The sequence below is a fragment of the Plecotus auritus genome, assembly GCF_963455305.1.
Source record: "Plecotus auritus genome assembly, chromosome: 1".
In the NCBI taxonomy this organism is placed as follows: Eukaryota; Metazoa; Chordata; class Mammalia; order Chiroptera; family Vespertilionidae; genus Plecotus; species Plecotus auritus.
In genome coordinates, this window is record NC_137770.1 from 111,494,194 (window position 1) to 111,520,053 (window position 25,860).

General features: G+C 44.9%; 1 protein-coding gene across 25 annotated transcripts in view; it reads right to left on the reverse strand.

Moving 5' to 3' along the window:
- The window catches only part of PARD3 (par-3 family cell polarity regulator), a 781,475-nt gene extending 756,009 nt beyond the window's left edge, over window positions 1-25,466 (reverse strand). For 24 of the 25 annotated variants that reach the window (XR_013959024.1, XR_013959025.1, XR_013959026.1 and 21 more), the window contains exon 1: window positions 25,022-25,466. Coding sequence is in view for 22 of the 25 variants with exons in the window: in XM_080641367.1 (XP_080497493.1) it covers window positions 25,022-25,141 (120 nt within the window). In the remaining 3 variants the exon portion in view is untranslated. The remainder of the gene's footprint in view (window positions 1-25,021) is intronic. The other variant, XM_080641382.1, reaches the window with a different exon arrangement.
- Between the last annotated feature and the right edge of the window lie 394 nt (window positions 25,467-25,860).

Below are 25,860 nucleotides of genomic sequence, written 5' to 3' on the forward strand. Positions count from 1 at the left end.
GGGAGCGATCAGGCCTGCAGGGGAGGGCAGTAGGGGGGAGCAAGCCAGCAGGGGAGGGCAGTTGGGGGGGGGGGCCAGTCCTGCAGGGGAGGGCAGTTGGGAGCTACCAAGCCTGCAGGGGAGGGCAGTTGGGGGGACCAGGCCTGCAGGGGAGGGCAGTTGGGATTGGGGGGACCAGGCCAGCAGGGGAGGGCAGTTGGGAACAACCATGCCTGGAGGGGAGGGCAGTTGGGGGTGACCAGACCTCCAGGAGAGGGCAGTTGGGGGCAACCATGCCTGCAGGGGAAGGCAGTTGGGGGGGGCAGGCCTGCAGGGGAGGGCAGTTGGGGGGAACCAGGCCTCAGGGGATGGCAGTTGGGGGTGACCAGGCCAGCAGGGGAGAGCAGTTAGGGGCAACCAGGCCTGCAGGGGAGGGCAGATGGGAGTGACCAGGCCTGCAAGGGAGGGCATTTGGGGGGGGACCAGGCCTGCAGGGGAGTACAGTTAGGGGCGACCAGGCTGACAAGGGAGGGCAGTTAGGGGCGACCAGGCCTGCAGGGGAGAGCAGTTAGGGGTGACCAGGCTGGCAGAGGAGGGCAGTTAGGGGCAATCGGGACAGCAGGGGAGCAGTTAGGCGTTGATCAGGCTGGCAGGGGAGTGGTTAGGGGGTGATCAGGCTGGCAGGTAGAAGCAGTTAGGGGCAATCAGGCAGGCAGGCAGGCAAGTGGTTGGGAGCCAGCAGTCCTGGATTGTGAGAGGGATCCTAGATTGGAGACAGTGCAGGCTGGGCTGAGGGCCCCCCTCCGGCACAAATTTCGTGCACCAGGCCTCTAGTTAGTCATAATTGCCCTGAAGTTTTCAAGGACTCTGTTTTTCCACAATGGATACATTTCACACTTTTATCCATTTTATAGGCAAGTCATCCACCACTTGGAACTTGCATACGTACCCTTAATTTTTATGGCAACATCTGAGCACAGTAAATCCTGTGTGTCGAGCCACAGTTGTCATCAGAGTAAGGTGGAGGATGCTGTGAGTTTCTTGTGGAGATGGTTGCTAGAATGGTTACGCACTAAAAAAAAAACATTTATAAAAAATCCTTCTCACCTGGCCAGTGTGGCTTGGTGGTTGAGCACGAACCTTTGAACCAGGAGGTCACCGTTCAATTCCTGGTCAGGGCACATGCCCAGGTTTCAGGCTTGATCTCCAGAAGGGGACGTGCAGGAGGCAGCCAATCAATGGTTCTCTCTTATCATTGATGTTTCTATCTCCCTTTCCCTTCCTCTTAGAAGTCAATAAAAATATGTATTTTTAAAATCTTTTTCAATGGTATCAGGTTCTTGGCTCTTAAAAGTTCTTCCACTTTTAATTATTTCCCTGTAATAAAACATGTAGTAACAATCAAAATTACTGGGATAAGTTCCTTTTAAAAAGTACATGTTTGAAAAAAAAAAAAAAAAAAAGCCAAAACCGGTTTGGCTCAGTGGATAGAGCGTCGGCCTGCGGACTGAAGGGTCCCAGGTTCGATTCCGGTCAAGGGCATGTACCTTGGTTGCGGGCACATCCCCAGTAGGGGGCGTGCAAGAGGCAGCTGATCGATGTTTCTCTCTCATCGATGTTTCTAACTCTCTATCCCTCCTCTCCCTTCTGCTCTGTAAAAAATCAATAAAATATATTTTTTAAAAAAAAGTACATGTTTGCATAGTGATTCTTTATATCTCTTTAACTCAGCATATCTATTTTTGAATTTCAGGATTATGGATGGGGTGGTGGGAAGGCACCATTTGAGCTATGCCTGGGACTGTGGGGAGATGACCCAGTGTGGGTTTGGGAAATGGCATGTGGTGCCCAGGCAGAGAGAAGCCCCAGAGCACACCCTCAAATGCCACTGGAGGTAAGGGGAGGCACAACTGTTCTTGGTGGCAACAGGCGACCTCTTAAACTTTCTAAGCGAAACCGCCATAGCTCTGGCAGCAGTACAGAGGAAAGACTTGAAAATACAAGGTGAGAGAGAGAAAACGAGGGAAAGAATTCCAGGTGAAGGGACAACATGTACACAGTGAAGGGAACTGAAAAACTCGACAAGACCTTTGGGTCAGTTCTGTCATGATATAGGACAGCGAGTGAGAAGAAGCGGTGGCACATCAACGGGAAAGGCAGGTTGGGTCCATTTTCGGGTTGATGAATTTGAATGTGACTTGGAAAGCCATGCAGAACTATGGGTTTCTCTGTCCTGGAGAGACTATGAGGAAAACTGCCCTTAGGAACTGTGTAGGGGGTTCATTTCACATGGGTGGATGTTCATGAACCAGGAGACAGCCATAACAAATTGGGGCTGAAGATATGTTTATTCCCAAACTTGATACCTGTCAAGTAAAGTATCTCATTTTAAGCAGAACTGAATCGATGTAAGCAAGACCACTAGGGGGTGCTCCACATGGAAGTACTGAGGAACATTACACACAGGGGACAAGGATTTCCCCCTTCAAATGTCACCATCAGCCCAGGCCACACACTCGGGGGCAGCCACATCACTACCTTTAACCTTTCCACTGTCTCTGTCTCTGCTGAGCATGTAAAATTTAATCCACTAAAGGGAAGCATCCCTGTGAGGAAATACCCCTAAGCCTCTACCAAAAAAAAATCACATTAGAAAAGTAACTGTTCTTTAAACATGACATTTCTTGGCAAATCCTATCTAATAAAGAGGGAACATTGAACAGACTGTCAAACTACAGCGGGAAGGCAGGAGAGGTTGGGGGAAGGGGCTGTAAGAGATCAACTGAAGGACTTGTACACATGCATATAAGCATAACCAATAGATACAAGACACTGTAGGGGGAGGGGCAGGTAAAGGCATGTACTGGGGGGTAGGGGAGGCCGGGGGGCAGGTCAATGGGGAAAAAAAAAAAAGGAGACATAAGTACTACTATTTGTAATACTTCAAACAATAAAAAAAAATTTTGTTTCAACCCAGTTTTCCTATCTATAAAATAAAAAAATAAATAAAACAGTACCAATCAAAAAAAAAGAGGGAATATGCTAATTGACCACCACACCCTCAGAAAGATGGCGGCGCCCACAGCCAATAAGGAGGGAATATGCTAATTGACTGTCTCATCGTCAAAGATGGTGGCACCCACAGCCCAAGATGGCGGCGCCCAGTCCCCTCAGCCCCGCAAGGGTGGCAGGCGTGTGGAGTCCCCCAGTCCCCTCAGCCCCCCAGCTGCCCAGGGCCAGCCCAAGGCTTGCCTGTGCCTCGGATGTCGGCTGTCCAGCCACCAAGGGCCAGCCCGAGGTGCAGGCAAGCCTCGGATGGCAGCTGCCCAGGGCCGCTCGAGGCTCAGGTAACCAGGGCCGGCCGAGGCTTGCGTTGCCAACCGAGGCTTGTGCTGCTGGCAGTGGCAGCAGCAGAGGTGTGATGGGGGTGTCACCTTCCCCTGATCACCAGGTCGCCTCCCGCCCCTGAGGGCTCCTGGACTGTGAGAGGGGGCAGGCCGGGCTGAGGGACCCCCCTCCAGTGCATGATTGGGCCTCTAGTGGTATATAATTTAAAATATCACCAGATGTACAAAAGTTGATCTCCTCTATTCATTAGCAAACTAATGGCATGACCTCATTTCCTTGTCTGTGTATAAACTTAGGGGTACTATGGCTTATTTACCCCACAGGACAGCCGTGGGCAAACTACGGCCCGTTCGGCTGTTCTATCCGGCCCGCGGAGCCGAAAGAGCGGAGGGTTCTCTTGCTCTCCCCTCCGCTTCTCCACCAGCAGCAGTGTTAACATGGCAACGTCGGGAAACACAGCCGCAGCTCCTTCTTCTGAGTGGGCGGATATAAATTCAGTAGAAGGAACAACCTCTCAATCTTCCAGAGGCTCCTTGTAATGCCCGCGGACGCGTCCCCCAACATCACCCTGGGAATGCGTAGACACGTTATCGTGGTGATGTAGGGAGACACGCCCCCGGAGAGCATAGTATCAGAGCATTAGCTAAAAAGGAGACCAACAACACTGTTCCCACTGAAGTTGATGTTTTAAAGACCAAAAACCTTTCAACCCAGTCTACACTGCCATCTACATCTACGTCCCGGGCATAATTTGGAAGTTGCACTAAAGAAAATGTTTAATTTACTGTTTACACATTTTGTTCTTTTCTATTTGTTTTAGTTTTAAATTATTTTATTATATTTAAGTTTAATTTGAAAGGCTTTTGTACCTTTCCTTTGTTAGGCAATTTTATTTTGCCTTTGCCATCTTCAATATAAGGTATGTTATTGTGCTATGATTCCTCCATTTTTTGAAGTTTCAAATTATAATAATTAGTGTTTACATTCTTGTTAAAATGTTTGAAATGAATAAAACTATTGAATTAAAAAAAAAGACCGTACCCTTTTATGTAATGATGTTTACTTTGAATTTATATTAGTTCACACAAACACTCCATCCATGCTTTTGTTCCGGCCCTCCGGTCCAGTTTAAGAACCCATTGTGGCCCTCGAGTCAAAAAGTTTGCCCACCCCTGCCACAGGACATTTTGATAAAGGGGTTGTGAGTGGCACAACCACTTTGAACCTCTGAGAAGATGCCACATACACCTAAGGTGTTATTTTCCTTATTCCTTTCGACTATAGAGCCTGGGAAAGCTGTCAGATCTTTGGACTCATAAATTATGAATGCAAACTACTTCTTAGGTTTGACAGCTTTAAAAGTTCAGGATATACATTTTATTACCCATGCCCAGATCAAGAAAAGAACAATTTTAAAACATGACACAGACAATAAAAAGACTAAATGTTTGATGCTACATGCAATAAACACATATGCATGCACACATACTGATGGCAGAATAAAGGGGGCCACAAGGTTTTTTACACTCCTTGTATTGTTTAGTGGAGATCAACTTTTGTCCCCTCCCCCAGAACCATGGTCACTCAGTGACTGGTCTGGCACATACTAGTAGAAGACAGGAATAATGATGCTTTGCTGGTTTCCATGCTGGTGACACCATGTGTAGCACTACAGTCAACAGTCCCAACGGAGCCCGGGTTTCTAGCCATCCCCACCAAGCACCAGGCATCATGTGAGAGGCCCTATCTAGGACCTTTCAGAGCACGTCATCTGCCAGTTGAATATCCCCCTGTAACCCCAAGTGGAGCAAAAGAATCACCCAACTGAGCCCTGCCCAAATTCTTGACCCACCAAATCATGAGAAATTGTTAAATAGTGACTGATGTAAGCCATCAACTTTCAGATAGTCTGTTATGCAGCAATACATACATATATATATATATATATATATATATATATACACACACACATATATATGTATGTATGTATGTGTATACACACACACACACACACACACACATTAGTTTTCAAGCAACAATTTTATTAATCAACTTATGGTTATATGCTATCTGAAACTGCCAAGTAAGAAAGAAAATTCTTAAATGAGTATGTCTATCAGGTTTATAAAATTCAGTACTAGTATGTTCTTAGAGCTACATAATATTTGAAGACAATGTTTTAAATAGTGTTACCAAGAATTGTGCTTTGTAGCTCTGAAAGCACCCTTGAGGAAATTATTTCCTATTTTAGTCACCTCTCACCAGTTTTGGCACAAACACTGGGAGCTTTATGCAAGTCCTCGGCTTGCTCAGTGCACACAGCACTATGGGAGGGTCAAGAAGGAGAGGTGGAAAGGCCTGCACAGGAGTGCATACCTGAGCCCAGGCTGACAGTGCAAAGAATGGCATCTTGGTCATCTGTCCTCTTTTCTCTACTTTTAGTGACATATGAAATGTCTAAGGAGCCATGCTGAAAGGGAAAACAAAAAATGACAATGCTGTGTTGAAGATGATAAAACTAATCCACAGGCAAGCAAACCATCTGACCCATGTTTAGGTTCAAGAGGCCTCAGAACAGAAGCACATATTTGCCAGCATCGGCCAGGGCACCATGGTGGTCTAGTGCAGGGGTGGAAATTGTTTAATGGTAATGTTCTACAAAGTTGAATGAAAAGTGTATAAAATGAACCCTATGGGCTTCCTTTTACAGTGCCCACAGTCTTCTCTCACAGTACTGTTTCCCCAACACAAGCATGTATATCCACAAACAAGCTGAAGCAACTCTAGCAAGAGGAATATGTTTAATCTACTACAAGCTTTCTTCCTTACTCTACCTCAAACCAAAATCTTAGTTGTCCTGTTTCTCTATGTTACAGGCACCCAGATGCTATCACCTGACTCATGCCATCACTCAGGTATTTTACTCATTTTGATCCTTCCCTCTCCCATTCACTACCCTCCCACTCCTCTTTTTACTATCTCTCCTGGACCCCTTAACGTATTTCTGTTAGTAAAGTGGTCATTAAACTCAGATTAGAACGTCATTAAGTTAACAGATAAAACCTAAGAAATTCCTAATACAGCTGTTGTCAATTGTTTCCCCAAATAAAACTCAAAATTAACAGGCAGGAGAATTAACTTCAAAAGTCAGAAATAAAAATGTATAGACTGACCCATCATAATAATAAAAGGCCAAGAGGCCTCACGACCAAAACGACCAAACGACCGGTCACCATGAAGTGCATGGTGCACCTCTCGGTCCCTCCCCCTCAGAGCCATGCTGCCATCGGACTGGCCTCTTGGTCCCTTCCCCTGGCCTGCAGGCTCCAGGGAACCAAGGAATGCATAAATAAGTGAAACAGCAAATCGATGTTTCACTTTCTTCTTTCCGCTATCTAAAAATCAATTTTACAAAAGCTTTGCATATATTGAATGGTAATTATAGGCTTTTTTTTAATGAATAGAGAATTAAAATCATAAGGAGCTGAGAAGGAGTGGATGGGCACTAAATATTAAGACTTAAATCCCTGGATATATATTTGATATAACATTGGAATCATCATGAAAATTTTAGTGATTGGCATTTTACAAGTAGTGCAGAGGAAAAGGCACTGGGAAGAGAATAAAGTGGCAGCAGCCCCATGCCAGAAGAAGAAGGAGCAGAAGGAGTTTCTGCAGCAGGAATCTGAGTGGCTGGAGCTCATGAATGCAGAGCTGAAAACCCAGATGGATGAGCTAAAGCAGGAGTGGCAGCAGCTCATCCTGATGCTCAGCTGGCAGCACCCCACCTGCATTGTCAGGACTGACAGTGTTAAGACTCCCGACTCAGAAGGCAACCCACTGCTGGAGCAGCTGGAGAAGTGATCATGGGCTGGGAGGAGGAGGAGAAGAGAGGTGTGAAGAGAAGGAGGGTCCCAGAGGGCTCTCCCTTGCTGCAAGAAAAACTCTTCAATGAGGCTCAGCACAGCCAGCATCAGCCAAGCTTTTTTGTGAAACTCAGATCAGCCACACCAGGGGAAGAAACCCAGGCTGATGAAACCCAGGGCCAAGCACTAAGACCAAAGTAATCCTGAGGGTGGGCTGTTCTGCTTGGGGCCAGGCTTGCAGGAGGCAGGACAAAGGCTATGGGCTGGAGAGATGCCCAACCAGGCAGCTGTGGGCACTTCTCCGGCTTCTCCGCCAGGTTACCCACCCAAAGGACCTCCGAGCAGCCAGGAAAAGCCATGAGGTGCAAATAAAATTAGGCTGAGTAAGGAACTCAGAGTGAAACTGCAATCTGCCTGCCCCCAGCCCTGACCCTGACCCTGATCCTGATGATGCAAGGCTGGAGAAGGGGACAGTGCCAGGCCCTGCTATACCCAACCACCGTGGTCCAGCTCAGTCCTGACCGGAGTGGCAGCCACCCGGGGCACACCCTCGCCAGCCCTGCTGGAGTTGCTGTGGGCATGAGGCACGGGCGCCCTTCCAAAGCACATACTTACTGAATGTTTACAGACTGGCTGCCCTGGCAGGGCTTTCAAATGCACATGTTTTTTATAATTTTTTTAATATTTCTTACCAAAAAAAAAAGATTTTATACAAGCAATATATAAATGGATTTCTATAATCACTCGATGTGATACAGTATAAATATGCTATGGTTTTTATGAACAGATATTCAGCAGTTATGGCCGTTGCGTGTAACTTCTAAGTACTGTAGTCTCTGGGTGTTGGGGGTGGCAGGGGTGGGGTGCGGTGCATTTCCATCCTGGTAAACCCTTCATAGTACTCAGTTCCATATCGTTCAGTAAACATTACTCTTACTTAAAAAAAAGAAAGAGGGAGGCCCAGGCCACCGGCCAGCGACACTGTGGCAGGTGTGCAGCTGGCCAGCGATCATCCCACAGAGGGAGGCCCAGGCCAGCCAAGCCATAGAACCCCATGCCTGTAGTAGAGGGAGGCGACCGGTGACAGGGAAGGGACGGGCAGGGCTGCACAGATGGCAAGCATTGGCAGCGGTGGGGGTGGGGCCAGCTGCCTGCAGCCGGGGAAGGAAAACCCGGATAGACCCTGATCTCAGGCCAGGCCTAGGGACCCTACCCAAGGGGTCCCAGATTGTGAGAGGGTGCAGGCCAGGCTGAGAGACCCCCCCACCTGAAGTGCACAAATTTTCGTGACAGGGCCTCTAGTCCTATATAATAAAAGCCTAATATGCTAAGTGTCCGGTCCTCTGGTCAACCAATCAAAGCATAATATGCTAATGATATGCTAAGGCCGCTCAACCGCTCGCTATGACGTGCACTGACCACAGGGGGAAGAAAGTCAACCGGTTGACCAGTTGCTATGACGTACACTGACCACCAAGGGGCAGAGGCTCTGACTGGTAGGTTAGCTTGCCGCTAGGGTCCGGCCAATTGGGACTTAGCGAGACGGGCCGGACACACCCTGGAGCCCTCCCAAGGTCCCTCCCTGGTTGGCCAACCTCCCGCATCCCTCCCCAACCCCGATCATGCACCGATGGGGTCTCTTGGCCTGGCCTGCGCCCTCTCACAATCCGGGACCCCTTGGGGGATGTCGGAGAGCCAGTTTCAACCCGATCCCGCTCAACGCAGGAGCTGCCCCCTCGTGGTCAGTGCACTCCCACAGGGGGAGCGCCGCTCAGCCAGAAGCCTGGCTCACAGCTGGCAAGCACAGCGGCAGTGGAGGGAGTTTCTCCTGCCTCTGCAGCAGAGCTTAGGATGTCCTACTGACAGCTTAGGCCCGCTTCCCGTGGGGAGCGGGCCTAAGCCATCAGTCAGACATCCTGAGGGCTCCTGGACTGCGAGAGGGCGCAGGCTGGACTGAGGGACCCCCTCTCCCAGAGTGCACTAATTTCATGCACCAGACCTCTATTTACCACATAAAGGACCAGCCCTTGAGCACCCTAGCTGATCCTCCCAACTTGTATTCTGGAAATTTCTGTGTACACCTAAAAAGAGGAGCAGGATCCCACATCACTTAACACAACAACCCCAGAAGATCTAGAAGTTGTTCTAGACCAGCAGTTCTCCACCCAGACTGCACAGAGAACCACTGAGAAGCTGTGTAGAAATACCAATATCCAAACCCTACTCAGAGATCTACTTCCCTTGCTCTGTGTGGAGACTGGGCATCGGTTTTTAGAGAAGCTTTCAAGTGTTCCTACTTGCAGTCAGGGTTGAGAGCAACTGCTCTGGTATCATCTAGGGATCTGATTAAAACCCAAATTCTAATAGAGTCACGATAAGTTCCATGATTCCATATTTCTAATAAGCTTCCAAGTAATGCCAATGCTGCTGGTCCAAAAAGCACACCTGAGGAGCAAGAGTTTTCAACAGCTAGCCCAGCCTCATTCACACTCACCAAACTTGGTCATCCCAGAGGTGCACTTCTTCCCCAAATTCATGAGCCATCCAAGCAAATGCAAGTCAGAACAGAACCTGTCTCCTCCTATGGGCACTCATTCTTGTGGTTGCACATTCTAACATACGAGTCACACCAGTGTGCCATGGGGTGGTGGTCACAGTGCAGGCTCTGCAGTCAGAGAAGGCCAAGCCATGCATCACATGTATCTTTCTTGTCCTTTTGCAATTTTCTTATCCTCTTTAGCCCAAGTGTTCTCACCTGTAAACTTGGGATTGCATCGACACCATCACCACTCCATGGAATTTAAGAATACACAGAAAGCATTGAACCTAGTACTTATTACCTGATACACAAAATGCTCCGTAAATGTAAACTATTACCAGTAATAATGGGATTACCTCCACTATTTCCTGACACCATTGTTTCTAGTTTCTCCTCCTACCTCTCTGAAACCCCTCAATGAAGTGAGACTGAGAAACATGATAAGCATCTGGTTAAAGGTACTTCTTCAACAACTCCCAAACCTGATAGGCAGATGCCTCTGATATAGCACCCCTTGTGCAAGAGCTTTCAATCATCAGTCCTGACCCAAAAAATGTAATGGCACCAAAAGCAGACTGAATTAAAAGTACCCACACCTCCAGGACCAAAAAGTCTTCTGCTTCAGACTAAAATCTCACATATCAAAACAGACTAGAGAGAACTGAAATATTCTAACCAATAAAATAAAATAAAATAAGGTAAATATGAGGTGATAGATGTGTTCATTAACACAATGTGGGAAGCACTTCACAATGTGTAAGCAGTATATCAAATCACCACATTGTACACTTTAAATATCTTCCTGCCCAGCCAGTGTGGTTCAGTGGTTGAGTGTCAACCTATGATTCAGGAAGTCATGGTTCAATTCCCAGTGAGGGCACATGCCCAGGTTGCAGGCAGGCTCAATCCCCAATGGGGAGCATACAGAAGGCAGCTGATAAAATATTCTCTCTCATTGATATTTTCTATCTCTCCCTTGCCTTTCCTCTCTGAAATATATATGTATTTATTTAGATATCTTACTATTTTATTTGTCAATTATACCTCAACTAGAGGCCCAATGCATGAAATTCGGGCAAGCGTAGGCCCTCACAGCCCCGGCTACCTCATGGCCCCACGGCCCCGCCCCCCGCCCACTGGTCATTCTGGAAGGTCGTTCTGGAAGGTCATTCCACTGTGTGGTCTAATTAGCATATTAGCTCTTTATTATATAGGATAAACCTGGAAAGAAAAATTCCCCACCAAGTTATTTCTCTACAGTTTTATTATAAAATGCTGGGGTATTCTGGAAAGTTTTTTTTTCCACTAATTATTTAGAGAGAGAGTGAAGGGATGGAGGGATGAGGAGCTGGGAGAGAGAGAAACAGCGATGTCAGGAAAACACATCAATTGGTTGCCTCTCACATGTGCCCTGACCGAACCGGCATGTGCCCTTGAACAGGAATTGAACCCGCAACCCTTCTGTGCACGAGCCAACACTCTATCCACTGAGCCACATTGGACAGGGCTGGAAAATTTTTGAAAGCACCAATCATCACTTTCATTAGCAAAGCACAAAAACACAGGAAGTTGTAAAAGAAAGAGCTAGATATAAATTTCAGTCTCCCATGCTGCTCTATCTCTTTTTCATGTCCTGTCTTAAACAAGTTTTGGATTGTCAACTGCACTCATGTGAAACAATGTTTACAAATACTGGAAGGGATCAAAGTCAAAATATGAGCACTGCACAACTAGATAAGCTTTATTATTTTAATCACTACTTAGCAACTTCCCTAAACACACATGGAGAGAGGAAGAAAGCATAATTTTAATTAATAAGATGTTCAAGATCTTCAAAGAAAGGAAAACAACTTTCAATATTTTGGTGTGGAAAATATGAATGAGAGGAGTTAGTCCTCTTGAACACAAAGCCAGTGCATTGTTGATAATTTGGCAAGTCTGACGTAAGAACACTACCATGCCCAGAACCTGAGCAAGCCTTCAAGACACCACTCCCTATTTAGTATGATAAATAGGTCAATTCTTGGGTGAAGTCTTCAGGTGACTAGCATTGGGTGCCTTTAGCTGAACTAAGGTATTAAAAGTTGCATTAATCTGTCAACCATTACAACCACCTATCTAAGCAGATGATGTTCTTTCTGTGTTCACTGACTGCTGCCTTAGCTGCTCAAAATCATCGTGAGATCCAGAGAAGGGTAAAGTGTTATGGACACATGAATTATAGAGGCCTATATAATAAAAGATTAAGGAGGTTACAAATATGTTGACTTTCCCATTTTATTTTATAGCTCAGATTGTCTCTTTGAGCTCCAGGATATTCTCAGAACTACTAGTAAATAAATACTAAAGGACTTTAAAACATCTGTGCATTTTACAAATATCAATAGTATTTACAGTTTCTAGTTTCATTCTTTCCAAGTTTCAAAAGATGTTTTGTGCAAGAGCTTTCAATCATCAGTCCTGACCCAAAAAATGTAATGGCACCAAAAGCCATTGGTTAAAATGTGTAACCAATGTCTTTTAAAATATTGTAAATACAGCAAATAAATTTTACATAATTTCCTTTGATCTAGCAATATGGCAGTTTTTGTAAAGTAACAAGGGCTAATAGTAAAAGCAAAAAGGCACATAACTAAGACAGTTGGACAAATACAATTCTCCTCGATCTATAAAAGAATCATCTTTAACTATTGTACTGGGTGACTAGAACATTCTTTTTCCTCTATTTCCAGTTGATTTCTTAGTAAATACTAATACTGGAATTTCTATAATACTTTTAGGGGAAAAAATGATCCTTTAACAAATCATCGTGAAAAATAATACTTGGCAGCATAAATAAAATAAAAATCAAGATGACTTCATGAATTAGCCATTAAAATTGTGCCTAATTATGTTTAAAACTTGAAGAGAAAGAAAAAGATCTAATATTGACTAAGAGCCTATTATATGACAGGGGCATTCTCTACATTAAATCACTTAAGCGAACAAAAGAGAGCATTCCCAAATAACAGATGAGAAAACTGAGGCTCACAGAACTTACAGAACTTGCCAAAGTTCAAAATTACTAAAGAAAAAAAAACAAAAACTGGAAAAGCTCTACTGTTACACTCATCTTTGCGGCATCTAAATCAATGGCAGTAGGATTTCTTAAAAATTCCTTTTAATTCCCTTAAATTGCAGAAGAATGGTTCTGTGATTTTTAAAAAATCATTTTTATTTTTTAAAAGGACTTTTTAATTTAAGCTAATTTTTTTTATTTTTTAAATATTTTTTTATCCTGTGATTTTTTTTTTTTTTTTAAGGGAGAACAGTTATAGCACACCTTCAGTTTCACACATCTAGAGCCAGTTCTTATGATGTGAGAAGAAATAATTTAGGAGAGTTTATTCCAGTGAGCCTAAATCACTAGCAACCATTCTTAGCAAAAACTAAAGAATAGTACTGCTAACATCACTCCTTTTATTTCCTACAATGCTTTCTTTTTTTTACATCCTCTGTTTGAACCCTAACAATAGTCCCATGAAGAAGGAGGTATTTTTGAAGCCACGGATCCTAGACTTACAGGGTTATCCTTTTTGCTCTCAGACACACAAATAATGGAAATCTGCTCTTAGGAACCCTGGTCCAGAACATGTCATCTTACATGCCTGCCTCCTAGGAGAAAAAACATCCACCATCAAACTTTCTACCTTTAGCTAACTGTGTTTTTGCAAGCACCTGTATTTTAAAAAGTGGGTCATAAAATACCAATAATAAAACTGAGCCCATCATAGGAAATTCAGGGTTTTCTTGAAAAAATAAAATAAAATAAATAACCCTGATAGTATGTGCCCTCATAATTTAAAATATACTTATATTGTATTCCTCAGACAGTACAAATGCTGAAAAAGCACCATCTTCCTATGTAGCTGCTTACACAGTTATCAATCTAAATGATGCATTTCACTTTCAGAAACTCTTGATTTGTCTGAAAGCTTTTTCCAGATTTTGTAACAAGTGTAAAGGTACCAAATCCTGCATTCAACTTGAATGAGCTTAGAGATTAGTTGCCCTGTGTGGTGGTACACCAGGAATTAATATCACCTCCCTCTTCCGTAGGTGCTGCTGGCTACAATGAGAAAAATTTCAGTGCAGAGTATTAGGCTGCTGGGCAGGAACCTGACTATTGTTCACATATGACTTTGCACAATGGGCTTCAGAATTATAAATTATATACCTTAACTGCCTTTGTGATATAAGAAAGTGTATCAGCAGGAAAACAGTTTACTTTTTAATTCTGGATTTAATATTGAATTTAGAAAATTAAAATAAAGACATGAAAAGTTTTTCCAGGTTTTTTTAAATATATTTTTATTGATCTCAGAGAGGAAGGGAAAGGAAGAGAGATAGAAACATCAATGATGAGAGAGAATCATTGATCAATGATAAGAGAAAATCATTGTTCAATGATGCTCTCGGGTGCCTCCTGCATGCCTCCTCCTGCATGCCCCCTACTGGGGATCAAGGCCACAACCCAGGGAATGTGCCCTGACCTGAATCAAACTGTGATCTCCTGGTTCATAGATCAACCCTCAACCACTGAGCCACGCCAGCCAGGCATCTAGTTTTTATTCTACACTTAAAAGAACAATAAAACCTCAATATAACGGACTATTCAGGCAAGGGGATGTCCATTAAAGCTGAAAGTCTATTATATAATAAAGTAGGTTTTCCAAATGCATACGTTAAAAAATTGACAAATTACTAGTAGTTAGCTTACCTGTTTTTATTTATATAGACACATTTATGTAATGAAAATTAAGTATGTATGAAAAGTTTGTCACAGAAGTTTTCTATATATATTCCTGTAATTTTAAATTTGTACTGAATAGGTCTAGTAAACGAGTGTGTTCACCAGTCACCACAAGTAAACAAATGCACACCGCTGGGGCGTGTCTTAGCGCACCTCAGAAGCTAAGCCAGAACACCTTAAAACTGCTGCAGAAAGTCAAACCACTGAAAACAGAACTGTGAGATTCAGTGTGATCAAGTGCTATAATCATTTGCCCAACATTGTTTACCAGTGACTCTTGGAGGCTCAGCAATCAAGAGCTTACCAAACAGCAATAAGAGACAATGGACAGGTGAAAGAAAGTAGGTTAATACATCATATGGAAAACTCCTAAAAACAACCAGTTTTCATTTGAGGTTTCTAAACATCTCTGACATAGAAATAAATGTTTTATGGTACTCTCAGAACTAGAAAATACCTAAAAGTGGAGTTTATTCACAGTGGCTATGTAGCCTGTTTTTAAAAAACATCTTTATTAGTATCACATACCATAAAATTCACCCACTTAACGTATACAATTCAATGATTTTTAGTATATTCACAAAATCATACCACAAAACCATATTCACAAAAACCATCATCACTATCTAAATTTAGATTCCCCTAAAACCAAGCCCCATAGCCATCAGCAGTCACTCTCCATTACCCCCAAACTCCAGTCCTAGGGGAACCACTACTCTGATTTCTATATTTATAGATTTGCCTATACTGATCATTTCATATACACTGAGTGGCCAGATTATTATGATCTCTGAATGCATAATAATCTGGTCACTCAGTGTATATCCTATATAATAAAAGGCTAATATGCAAATTGTCCCCTCGACCAGGAGTTCAACCAGCAGGCAGGCCGCCCAACCTCCCATGTCCCCTCCCTCTGGCCAGGCTGGCCGGACCCCACCCATGCATGAATATATATATATATATATATATATATATATGTATATATATATACACACACACACACACACACACACACACACACACACAGAGTGGCCATATTATTATGCGTTCAGAGATCATGATAATCTGGCCATTCAGTGTATATGAAATCATACAATATGTGGGCTTTTGTGACTGGCTTCCTTCATAAAACACGTTCATCCACATCATAGCATTTATCAGTGCTTCATTCTTTTACTGTGACTGAGTATTATTCTAATGTATGGATATACCATATTTTGATAGGTTGATAAATATGAGTTGTTCCATTTTTGGCTATCTATAATAATAAAAGCATAATATGCTAATTAGACCAGACAGCCAAACGACCTTCTGGGCATCCTTCCAGATGAAGCCGGGGCTGCGAGGGTCGAGCCCCTTGCACAAATTTCATGCATCGGGCTTCTAGTTATGAATAATGCTGCTATGGACATTCATGTACATTTTTTGTGTGAAGACAGGTGTTTTCATTTCTCATATCTATATATATAAAAGGCTAAGCAACCATCCCACCGTCCAACCAGCTGGTAGGTATTATGCGCACTGACCACCAGGGGGCAGATGCTCAACACAGGAGCTGCTGAGCTGCAGTGACTTGGCAGCAGCAGTTCTCGGGTGATGCATCCTGGAACTAAAGAGGAGGGAGCCTGATTCCAGGGTGCGTCACCCGAGAACCGCCCTCTCGCAATCCAGGACCTTTCGGGGGATATCGGAGAGCCAGTTTCAGCCTGATCCCCACATGCCAGGCCGAGGGACCCCACCTGCCAGAGGGACCCTGCTCACTCCACAGGTTGGCTCCAGGGAGTGTCCAGCCCGTCTCACCCAGTCTCAACCCTCCAGCCACCTAATTAATTTCCTTTCAATGTGCATAAATCTGTGCACCAGCTCACTAGTATAACGTATATGAGAAAAAATAAATTGACATTTCACATCATTTAAATATGAAGCTTGAAATTTTATTTCTAACTTCTAATATCAATTCATGGAGAAAAAAATAAGTAAAACTTTTTATTTAATGGCATAAGCCATATACATACTCCATACACAAGAATAAACTCAAAATGTAAATGTAAGACATGAAACCATAAAATCCTTGAAGAAAACATAGGCAGCAAAATATCAGCCATCTCACATAGCAAAATTTTCACTGATAAAATGCCTGGTGCAATAAAAACAAAGGAAAAAATAAACAAATGAGACTATATCCAACTAAAAAGCTTCTGCACAGCAAAAAAAAAAAAAAAAAAAGTGTCAAAATGAAAAGGGAAGCCACTGTATGGGAGAACATATTCACCAATGACACATCTGCTAAGGGGTTAATATCCACAGTATATAAAATACTCATACAAATCAATGAAAATAAACAACCCAATCAAAAAATGGGCAGAAGACCTAAATAGACATTTCTCCAAAGCAGACATACAAATGGCCAAGAGACATATGGAAAAATACTCAACGTCACTAATCATCTGAGAGATGCAAATTAAAACGACAATGAGGTACCACCTAAACCTGTCAGAATGACTGCCATCAACAAACAAGTACTAGCCAGGATGTGAAGGAAAAGGATCCCTAGTGCACTGCTGGTGGGAATGCAGACTAGTACAGCCACTATGGAAATCAGCATGGAGTCTCCTCAAAAAGTTAAAAATAGAACTGCTATTTGACCGAGCAATCCCACTTCTAGGAATATATCCTAAGAAGCCTGAAACATCAATCAGAAAGAATATATGCCCCCCTATGTTCATACCAGCGCTAGGTACAATAGGTAAAATCTAGTAACAGCCCAAGTGCCCATCAGTAAATAAGTGGATAAAAAAGCTGTGGTACCTTTATACCATGGAATACTGTGCAGCTATGAAAGAGAAGGATCTCTTACCCTTTAAGAGAGCATGGAGGGACCTGGAGAGTATTATGCTAAGCGAAATAAACCAGTCAGAGAAAAACATGTACCACATGATCTGACTCATATGTGGAATATAATGAACAAATTAAACTGATAAAACAGATCCAGAGACAAAGAAGCAAGGAACAGACTGCTGAATCTCAGAGGGAAGGCGGGGATAGGTGAGTGGGTGGATGGGAAGAAATTAACCAAAGAACTTGTATGCATATATATGCATAACCCATGGACACAGACAATAGTGTGGTGAAGGCCTGGGGTGGAGGTTGGGCTGGAGCGGGCTAGATGGGGTCAATGCGGGGGAAAGGGAACATATGTAATACTTTCAACAACAAAGACTTAAAAATAAAATAAAATGAAAAGGTGGCAGGCCAGACACAAGACACAGAGTATGAAGAAAAGTCATCCTATATAAGAGGTGATATGCAAATTGACCATCACGCCCTCGCACAAGATGGCCGCCCCATGTGGTCACAAGATGGCTGCCACAAGATGGCTGGCAGGGGAGGGCAGTTGTGGGCAATCAGGCCAGCAGGGGAGGGCAGTTGGGGGGACCAGGCCGGCAGGGGAGGGCAGTTGGGGGGGACCAGGCCTGCAGGGGAGGGCAGTTGGGGCAACCAGGCTGGCAGGGGAGGCAGTTGGGGGCGACCAGGCCAGCAGGGGAGCAGTTAGGCATCGATCAGGCTGGCAGGGGAGTAGTTGGGGGGTGATCAGGCTGGCAGGCAGAAGCAGTTAAGGGCAATCAGGCAGGCAGGCAGGCAAGCAGTTAGGAGTCAGAAGTCCCGTATTGTGAGAGGGATGTCCAACTGCCGGTGTGGGATCGGGCCTAAACCAGCAGTCGGACATCCCCCAAAGGGTCCCTGATTGGAGAGGGTGCAGCCTGGGCTGAGGGACAACCCCGCTCCTCAGTGCATGAATTTTGTGCAATGAGCCTCTATTGTTTATGTAATGCTTCCAAATGCAAAAAAAAAAAATTAAATAGGGTAAAATAATGCCTAAAAAAATACCAAAAGTGAGTAAAACTGTATAAATTTACTGACCCCTGGCATTACTTTCTTGACCTTGGTCCCATCCAGGACTGTTGCATGGGTGGCCATGCAGGAGGAAAGCACACATGTGGGCCTAACCTACCACCTCCCTCTCCCACCTTGAAAATTAACCTGTGGAAAGCACCTTCCTGAACCAATCTTACATATTTCTTTCTATCGTTTAAAAACTGCAATCATCTACTGAGTGTTCACCATCACCAACCTGCATCCAACTCCACAGGAGGTAAAAGCTCCCAGGACAGATGGAGGATCTGTCTATGGGTTAGTGGTGCAAGTGTTACCTCCATGACCAATTAATTCATGTATGTTCACTATGAGCCAAGAAGTACTTCACATCAACCACTCTCCCTGCAAATCTCAGATCCTAAACTTTTCTATTTACTCCTGGCACTTTCCCAAAGATCCCAACTGACAGAATTAGAGGCACCAGACAGAGCATAGGTGTGCTTCAAGCCAGATTCCCACATTGCACTGGCCACCTGCCTTGAACTTGGTCCAATGCAAACCCCAGGACTATCCTCTGCTTGGTCTGAAAACAGACTGAGCTCCTTCAAAATAGCTGACACAAAAGAATAACTCCAGGAACTCCAAATCACACTAAAGCTTCGCTTCAATTACAAGCTCTTTATGGCAATATGCCAAATACAACAAATATTAATGTCCTTAAAATTAGCAAGTGCTGGTTATAATCTCCTACGTAAAAGTGTGTTGTTGTTTTTTTTGTGGAAGAATATGTGTGATGTATTTATTCTTAACTTTGTATTTACTCAACCTCTAAGACAACTATGTGGCAGAGGCCTTCACACGTTTCACCTGGAGGAAGGAGCACAATTCTTGTGTTCCATAGACAAACACACTATAGTACCATACAGCAGAGCACATTCATCCAGGTCAGCGCAGGCACTGAGAGGAAGAGGGGAGAATTTCAGCCAACCTTAGGAGCACAGATGGCTGGTCTGAGCTGTGGCTCAACAGATAAGCAGTCATGGGAGGAGCAAGCAAGCATTCCAGGCAAAAGAAACAGAAAATGCCAGAGCAAAGGTAGAAAAATGCAAACAAGTCCAAGGGTGTGGGGTTGGGTAGTCTGGAGAAGGAGAAGCTGCAGTCAGGAGGGATTCCTGCAAGGACAGGCTGTGCTGAGGCAGCAGGGCTTGCCTCTGGGGAAAGGGGGCACAGAGGTACTTAAGCAGAGAGTACAATAAGATTTGCATTTTAGAGAGACCAGCCTTTCAAACATATTTTATTTTTTATTTTTTTGAGGAAGACAAAAAATGTTAATAAAATAAAATCGATTTTATTAAACTACTGTTATGCTTGCCTCTATTGCCATTCAAACTCTGAAATAATGTAAGTATTTTCCTAAAAGTCTCAATAAGCTTTTAAGTGTATAACAACATGCACTTATTCACAAAAAAATCTCAAACCAGACACAAGATTTTTCATAAAACCATGACTTACATGATTTAGTAGTCTATAGTCCTCTCTCAGCGAAAAAAAAAAAAAAAAAAAAGGAAACATTTTCAAAAGTTACTGTCCCTCTGTCCCTGCCCCACTGGAGTGGCTCGGTGGTTGAGCACAGACCTATGAACCAGGAGGTCACCGTTGGATTCCCAGTCAGGGCACATGAGGTTTCAGCTGGATCCCCATTGGGGGCATGCAGGAGGCAGCCAATCAATGATTATCTCTCATCATTGATGTTTCTATTTCTCCCTCTTCCCTCCTCTCTGAAATCAATAAAAATATATTTGGAAAAGAAAACATTTTAAAAAATAAGTTACTGTCCATTAACTCAAGTTGGTTGTTGTTTTTTAAATAGCTCTAAGGTTTCCATGCTTGAGGGACAGATGCAGTGACCCAAAAAAACAAACAAACAAAAAAAAAAACACCAGATAATCAATCTAGAATACAGCCAATATCTGTGGCTTTTACCTATACTCCCTGCCTCATACACACACTGCACACCCAATTTGCACTTCTGATTGTGATACTGCTGGGACAAACAGTAACATTTGTCACTTATTCTTTAAAGTACACACTACTGTCTTAAGCAGAGGAGAAACCCAAACAGGAATAGCATACTTGGAAAACTTTCCCATCGAGTAAAACTGTTTGATGAGCTAAAAACATACTCATGATTCAGATCCAGGACTGAGTTTCACATTCACCATCCTGTTTGGTACTCACCTTGACCCTGCAAGGGAGTGTCCCATTTTAGACATGAGGAAAGTGAAGCTCTGTGGGGTTGGTTTGCCCAAGATTAAATGGTGAAAAAAACGTACCTCTCCACACCCAATCCAGAGAGCAGCGATTTAAGAGGTTCCCACAACTCCCACCCCACTTCCCTCCCTTTCAGTCCTTCCTTCTCCCTTTATGTTGTTACTCAGCAGTCAGCAGCAGAGGTTAATCCCACATAACCACAGCTCCAGTCCTCTGCCAGAGGACCACTTGTCCACACTGCTGCCCTACCCAAATACTCCAGTTCTTCCCAAACCACCACATATAAAATGCTGTCTTGCCCTGGCATTCAGTCCTCCTCAGCTTGATCCTGACCCACCACCTGACACAGATGCTCCACAGGAACCAAAAGAGCCCTGAAAGCCTGGCACACCTTTGTTCAGACTGCTTCACACCCTACAAAGCCCTCCCTCCTACTTCTCAGAATCAAACACTTTCCACATTCACATGCCTGGATCCCACTGCAGGCCTACAGAATCAAGATGCCCTGGCCACGCATGTGCTTTATGAGGTTACTCCATTACCCAGTTAGGGAGCACTGCCCTAAAACAAGGCAAAACTTCCCACGCATTATACCCAATGCAAACCCAGTGCCATTTATGACCACTCCCATCTCTGAATCCAGAAGCAATTACCATCTGTACCACCCTGCTGCCAATTAATGCTAAAGCCTACTGTTATTTATAGTTTTCTATAATTGTCCTGACTCCTACATTGTATGTTTCTTGAGTGCAAGAATTGAGTCTATTTCTTCATAGAGCATGGCATTTTGTACACAGCAGCCTTTTTTAAAACAAGCATAGCGATTTTATTTTTCTCCTAAGTTTGGAAGCACAGCAGGAAAAACGGGAAGCCTCACTCAGTGCCACCCTTGATTCACTAAGAATTAAGGAGTCCCCAACAAAGCCCTAGCATACCACACTAAAAGCCACTGCAGCTGGGGCTCCACTCCCTGTATTCATCGGAAACCATGGATGAGTCAGACCACAGGCAAGAGTAGAACAGACACACACAGGCAATCAGTCCTCCAATTGTAAGCACTTGAGAAAAATCCATGGATGGGGATGAACAGCCAAAATATTTTCACCAATGATTATAAGCAAAAAAAGTTTTTTTCACTAGGCAAAAAATGCTATGACTAAGTGTAAGACTTTAAATATCTGCTTATTGAGGATATTTTTGGTATTAAGTCACACCACTTCACTGTCAGAAAAAATTGATTTGTTTAACCCAAAGAGAAAACAGCTCAAATATAATACCAAAAACTTAGCCTCCCACACCACAAAATGCTTACTGCAGAGAAAGCCTCAGTGACTTGGGCTTATCCTTTCTTTCTTATCCTTCTTTTCCCTTCTTTGGTTTAGTTGGTGTTTATACAAAGCCATAAACATGATCTTCCCACATTTTCCCCCACCAGATGGGAGTTTGTCATGCATGTCACCTAGCAACCTAAACACCACTCTACAGATTCCCAATTCTTCATACAAAATGTATCTTGTTCTATTAAACAATAGGGGTAAGAAAGAGATAAAAAATGAAAGGTGAAACTGGTGTTAATATGTATTGCTTCATACTTATTTTAAATGAGGTGGGAGAAATAAAGAAGTTTCATTGTAACCATTACCTGATATTTTAAGACAGTGGTTCTCAACCTTTCTAATGCCGCGACCCTTTAATACAGTTCTTCATGTTGTGGTGACCCCCAACCATAAAATTATTTTCGTTGCTACTTCATAACTGTGATTTTGCTACTGTTATGAATCGTAATGTAAATATCTGTGTTTTCCGATGGTCTTAGGCGACCCTGCTAGTGGTTCTTAACCTGTGGGTCCCGACTGTAGAGCCTATGACCATCAGAAAACACAGATATTTACATTACGATTAATAACAGTAGCAAAATCACAGTTATGAAGTAGCAACGAAAATAATTTTATGGTTGGGGGTCACCACAACATGAGGAACTGTATTAAATGGTCGCGGCATTAGAAAGGTTGAGAACCACTGATTTAAGAGAAATAAATACAAATAGACCTAGAAATCCTCAGGTTCTTGAAACATTTGAGAGTCAAAGAGTCTGATAATCCAATGGCTGAACTTTATATACTACAAAACCCATTGGAAAATTCACCTTCTGAAGTATGAGTTGCACTTAAAGAGCATTTAAATAATTTTGCAAACCCCTGAATCATCTCTGACTTCTCCCTCTCATTTTATCCAACTCCAATACTACCATCACCCTGAGAATTACCCTTACTTCCTTCCCAATCTGGCAATCTACTTTCCTTAAAAACTCAGCTCATATGCCCCTTCCCTTCTCTTTGGGATGCCTTCCCAGACTCCCTTAAGATAACTGCACTTACTTTTCCACACTCCTAAGTCACTGTGAAATAACCACCGTTACTATTTTTTTAACGGTCCACCAAGGCCTCCCAACTCCAGTTACCCAACATCCGGTCGCCTCGTTTTCTCCCCACTGCACAACACACCAGTCCACACCACTGGCCTCCTCCCCTTGGAGGGCCATGGAGACTCTGGTCCTGGACTCTTACAGTCCAGTTTCCACAAAGCAGCTAGTGGGTCCCCTAAACATCCAGTACCCAGAACAATGCCTTGAACATACTAGTAGAGCAGATGCTTAAAAATTTCCGTGGAATGAACAAATGACTCAAACAACTACATCTGCATCTCCCAGACTATTCAACCAATGTACATTGTACACATAATGAAATATGACTCATTTTAAGCATATAAATTGTTAATCATATAAATAATTTAAGCTTGTAAATTACAAGTATGTAAGCAAGAAAATGTGGATCACCTTTCCCTACTCAGGAAACTAGGCACACCGCAAAGTATACATTAATGTATTTCTCTTTCCTTTCAGGATTCATTTTGTTGGATGATTACTGCTTTATAAAAGTTAGATCATAAACTGTCACTCACAAACAATCCTTTAAAATACTAACTGTAGGTATAGAGGGTACTGTTACCCATCACACCACCACCACTCCCCTTCCATTGGCGTTGCAAGATAAAAAGGTGCCTATTTTCTGCTAAATTTATGACTTTCAGTAAGAGTTCAATTAATGTAAGGAACATTTTTGAACTGTTAAAGTCAACATGTTCATCACTGTGTCAGGTTCTAAACGTCTCCAACATTATCTTTAAATAGCCAAACTTATGCTATTTTTCCAATATATACTAAAAACAAAAAAATAATGTAAAAAGGTGTGGGTTTTTTTTTTTCTTTTAATTTCAGAGAAAATTAGGGGATGCCACCCGGAGCACCCCATACACACTCAGGCTGACAAAGCTATCGTCCCCCTCACCTGCTGCCCCAAATCTCACAGGAGCCATCACTATCGGGAATAAATGGGAAATTTTAAATGTGAATATGCTTTCCATCAAACATTACTGCAAAGGAAATATCCTCAGTTGCTTGAGAGAAAACTTAGGTGGCTGGCCTGTTGTCAGACACAGCAGATAAAACAATTTAACAAAATGCCTTTTCACTTCTGACACATTGTACAGGAATGCAGTTAAGTGTAGACAATGTTATCATTCCACCAAGAAAAAGGGAAATCTACTCAAATCCGAAATCAGACACAGGCCCCGCGGCCTCGACACCATATGAAGCTAGTTCCACTCTGTCCACGCTGAGGCCTTGGAGGAAAACTTTTAATTTCAGGCTTGTGCTTCACCAAGGATCCCTGCTCGAGAGCCTCCGCATCTCCCAGCTCCAGAGCTCAGCCGTGCGGGCCGGCGACCCCACACCAGCTGCCCGCAACGCCGGGCCATCCGCGCGGGCGGGGAGGTTCCCTCGTCGCCGAGGTCCTTCCCCGACGGACACCAGAAGTGGAAGCAGCACACACGCGGCCACGCTCCGGCGTGAATGGAATAATGAAACTCTTCTCCCAACCAAAAGTTGCCTATCCCAGCTACGCCCGAGGCCTGGGAGTGGAAAGAGGCCTGGGGCTGGATTTCAACCGCGGCAGGAGGTCGGGGAGAGGCCGGGGTTCGACTCCGCTCCTCCGGCCGCTCGAGGGACGCCGGTCACCACGCCGACCTCGCGGCCGGACCTCTGGGAAGAGACGTCCGGCGTCCGGCCCGGGGGCGCGGGTCCCGCGCGGTCACCGGGACTGCGCTCGCGATCCGGCCACGCGGAGAACGCTGCGGCCAGCAGCCCGGGGCTGGGGACGCCGCGAGGCCCGCGCGGCCGCCGCACTTTCCCTTTCCCCGCCTCCCTCGCCTCCCTCCTCCTTTTTCCAGGAAGCGCCATATTGATCCCGGCGCCTGCTCAACCCGCCTCCCTGCGCCCCAGCCCCTCACCTTGGCGATGGCCTTGCGGTAGCGGGTCACTGCTTGCTGGATGAGGCTGAAAACTTTCATGTGGCCGTCTCCGCAGGGCACGACGACACGGGTCCTTCCGAAACACACGGTCACTTTCATGCCGCCGCCGCCGCCGGGGCCGGCCCGCGCCCGCGCCCCTCGTTGACGGCGGCCGAGCAGCCCTGGCCGGCGGCTGGAGGCTGGCGCGGCAGGGCCGCTGACGGGCGCGTGGCTGGTGGGCGCGGGCAGGCGACGCCAAGGAGCCACTCGGCTCACATGCCCAGCCTGGATCCCTCACCTCCGGGGTTCGCCTCGCCTCGCCTCTCCCCACGGCGCCCGCGGCTCCGGCCACCTGTTCGGCGTCTCGCGCGCTCGGCGGCGGCGGCCCGGGCTTGGCGGCGCTCGGGCTCGGGATCGGGCTCGGGCTCGCGCTCCGGCGGCGGGGGAGGGGACGGCGGTGATGGGAGGGAGGGAGGGACTGAGAGAGGGAGGGGAGGAGCCGCGGCACACAACACCGCGCACGTGCGGCGGGAGGCGGTGGCTCCCCGCGAGAGGCGGAGCGCGCCCCGGGACCCCCGCCGCTAGAGCCGGGCTCCGCGTCCCCCTGCCCCTCGCCAGCCTGGCTCGCGGCGGGCTGCGCTCGCCCCACCCCCAACCCTCCTCCGAAGAGCCCCGCGTCTCTCCGGAGCAACGCCCCCTCTTTCTTTGTCGCTTTTAATCCCCTTTCTTGGACTGGAGGGGTACCGGTGATTTCGCTTCCAGAGAGAGATTTACTCCTGGTGCCTAGACCTTTGGAGAGGAGCGGTCACCGCCTCCTGGGGAAGGTAGGGACGGGGGTG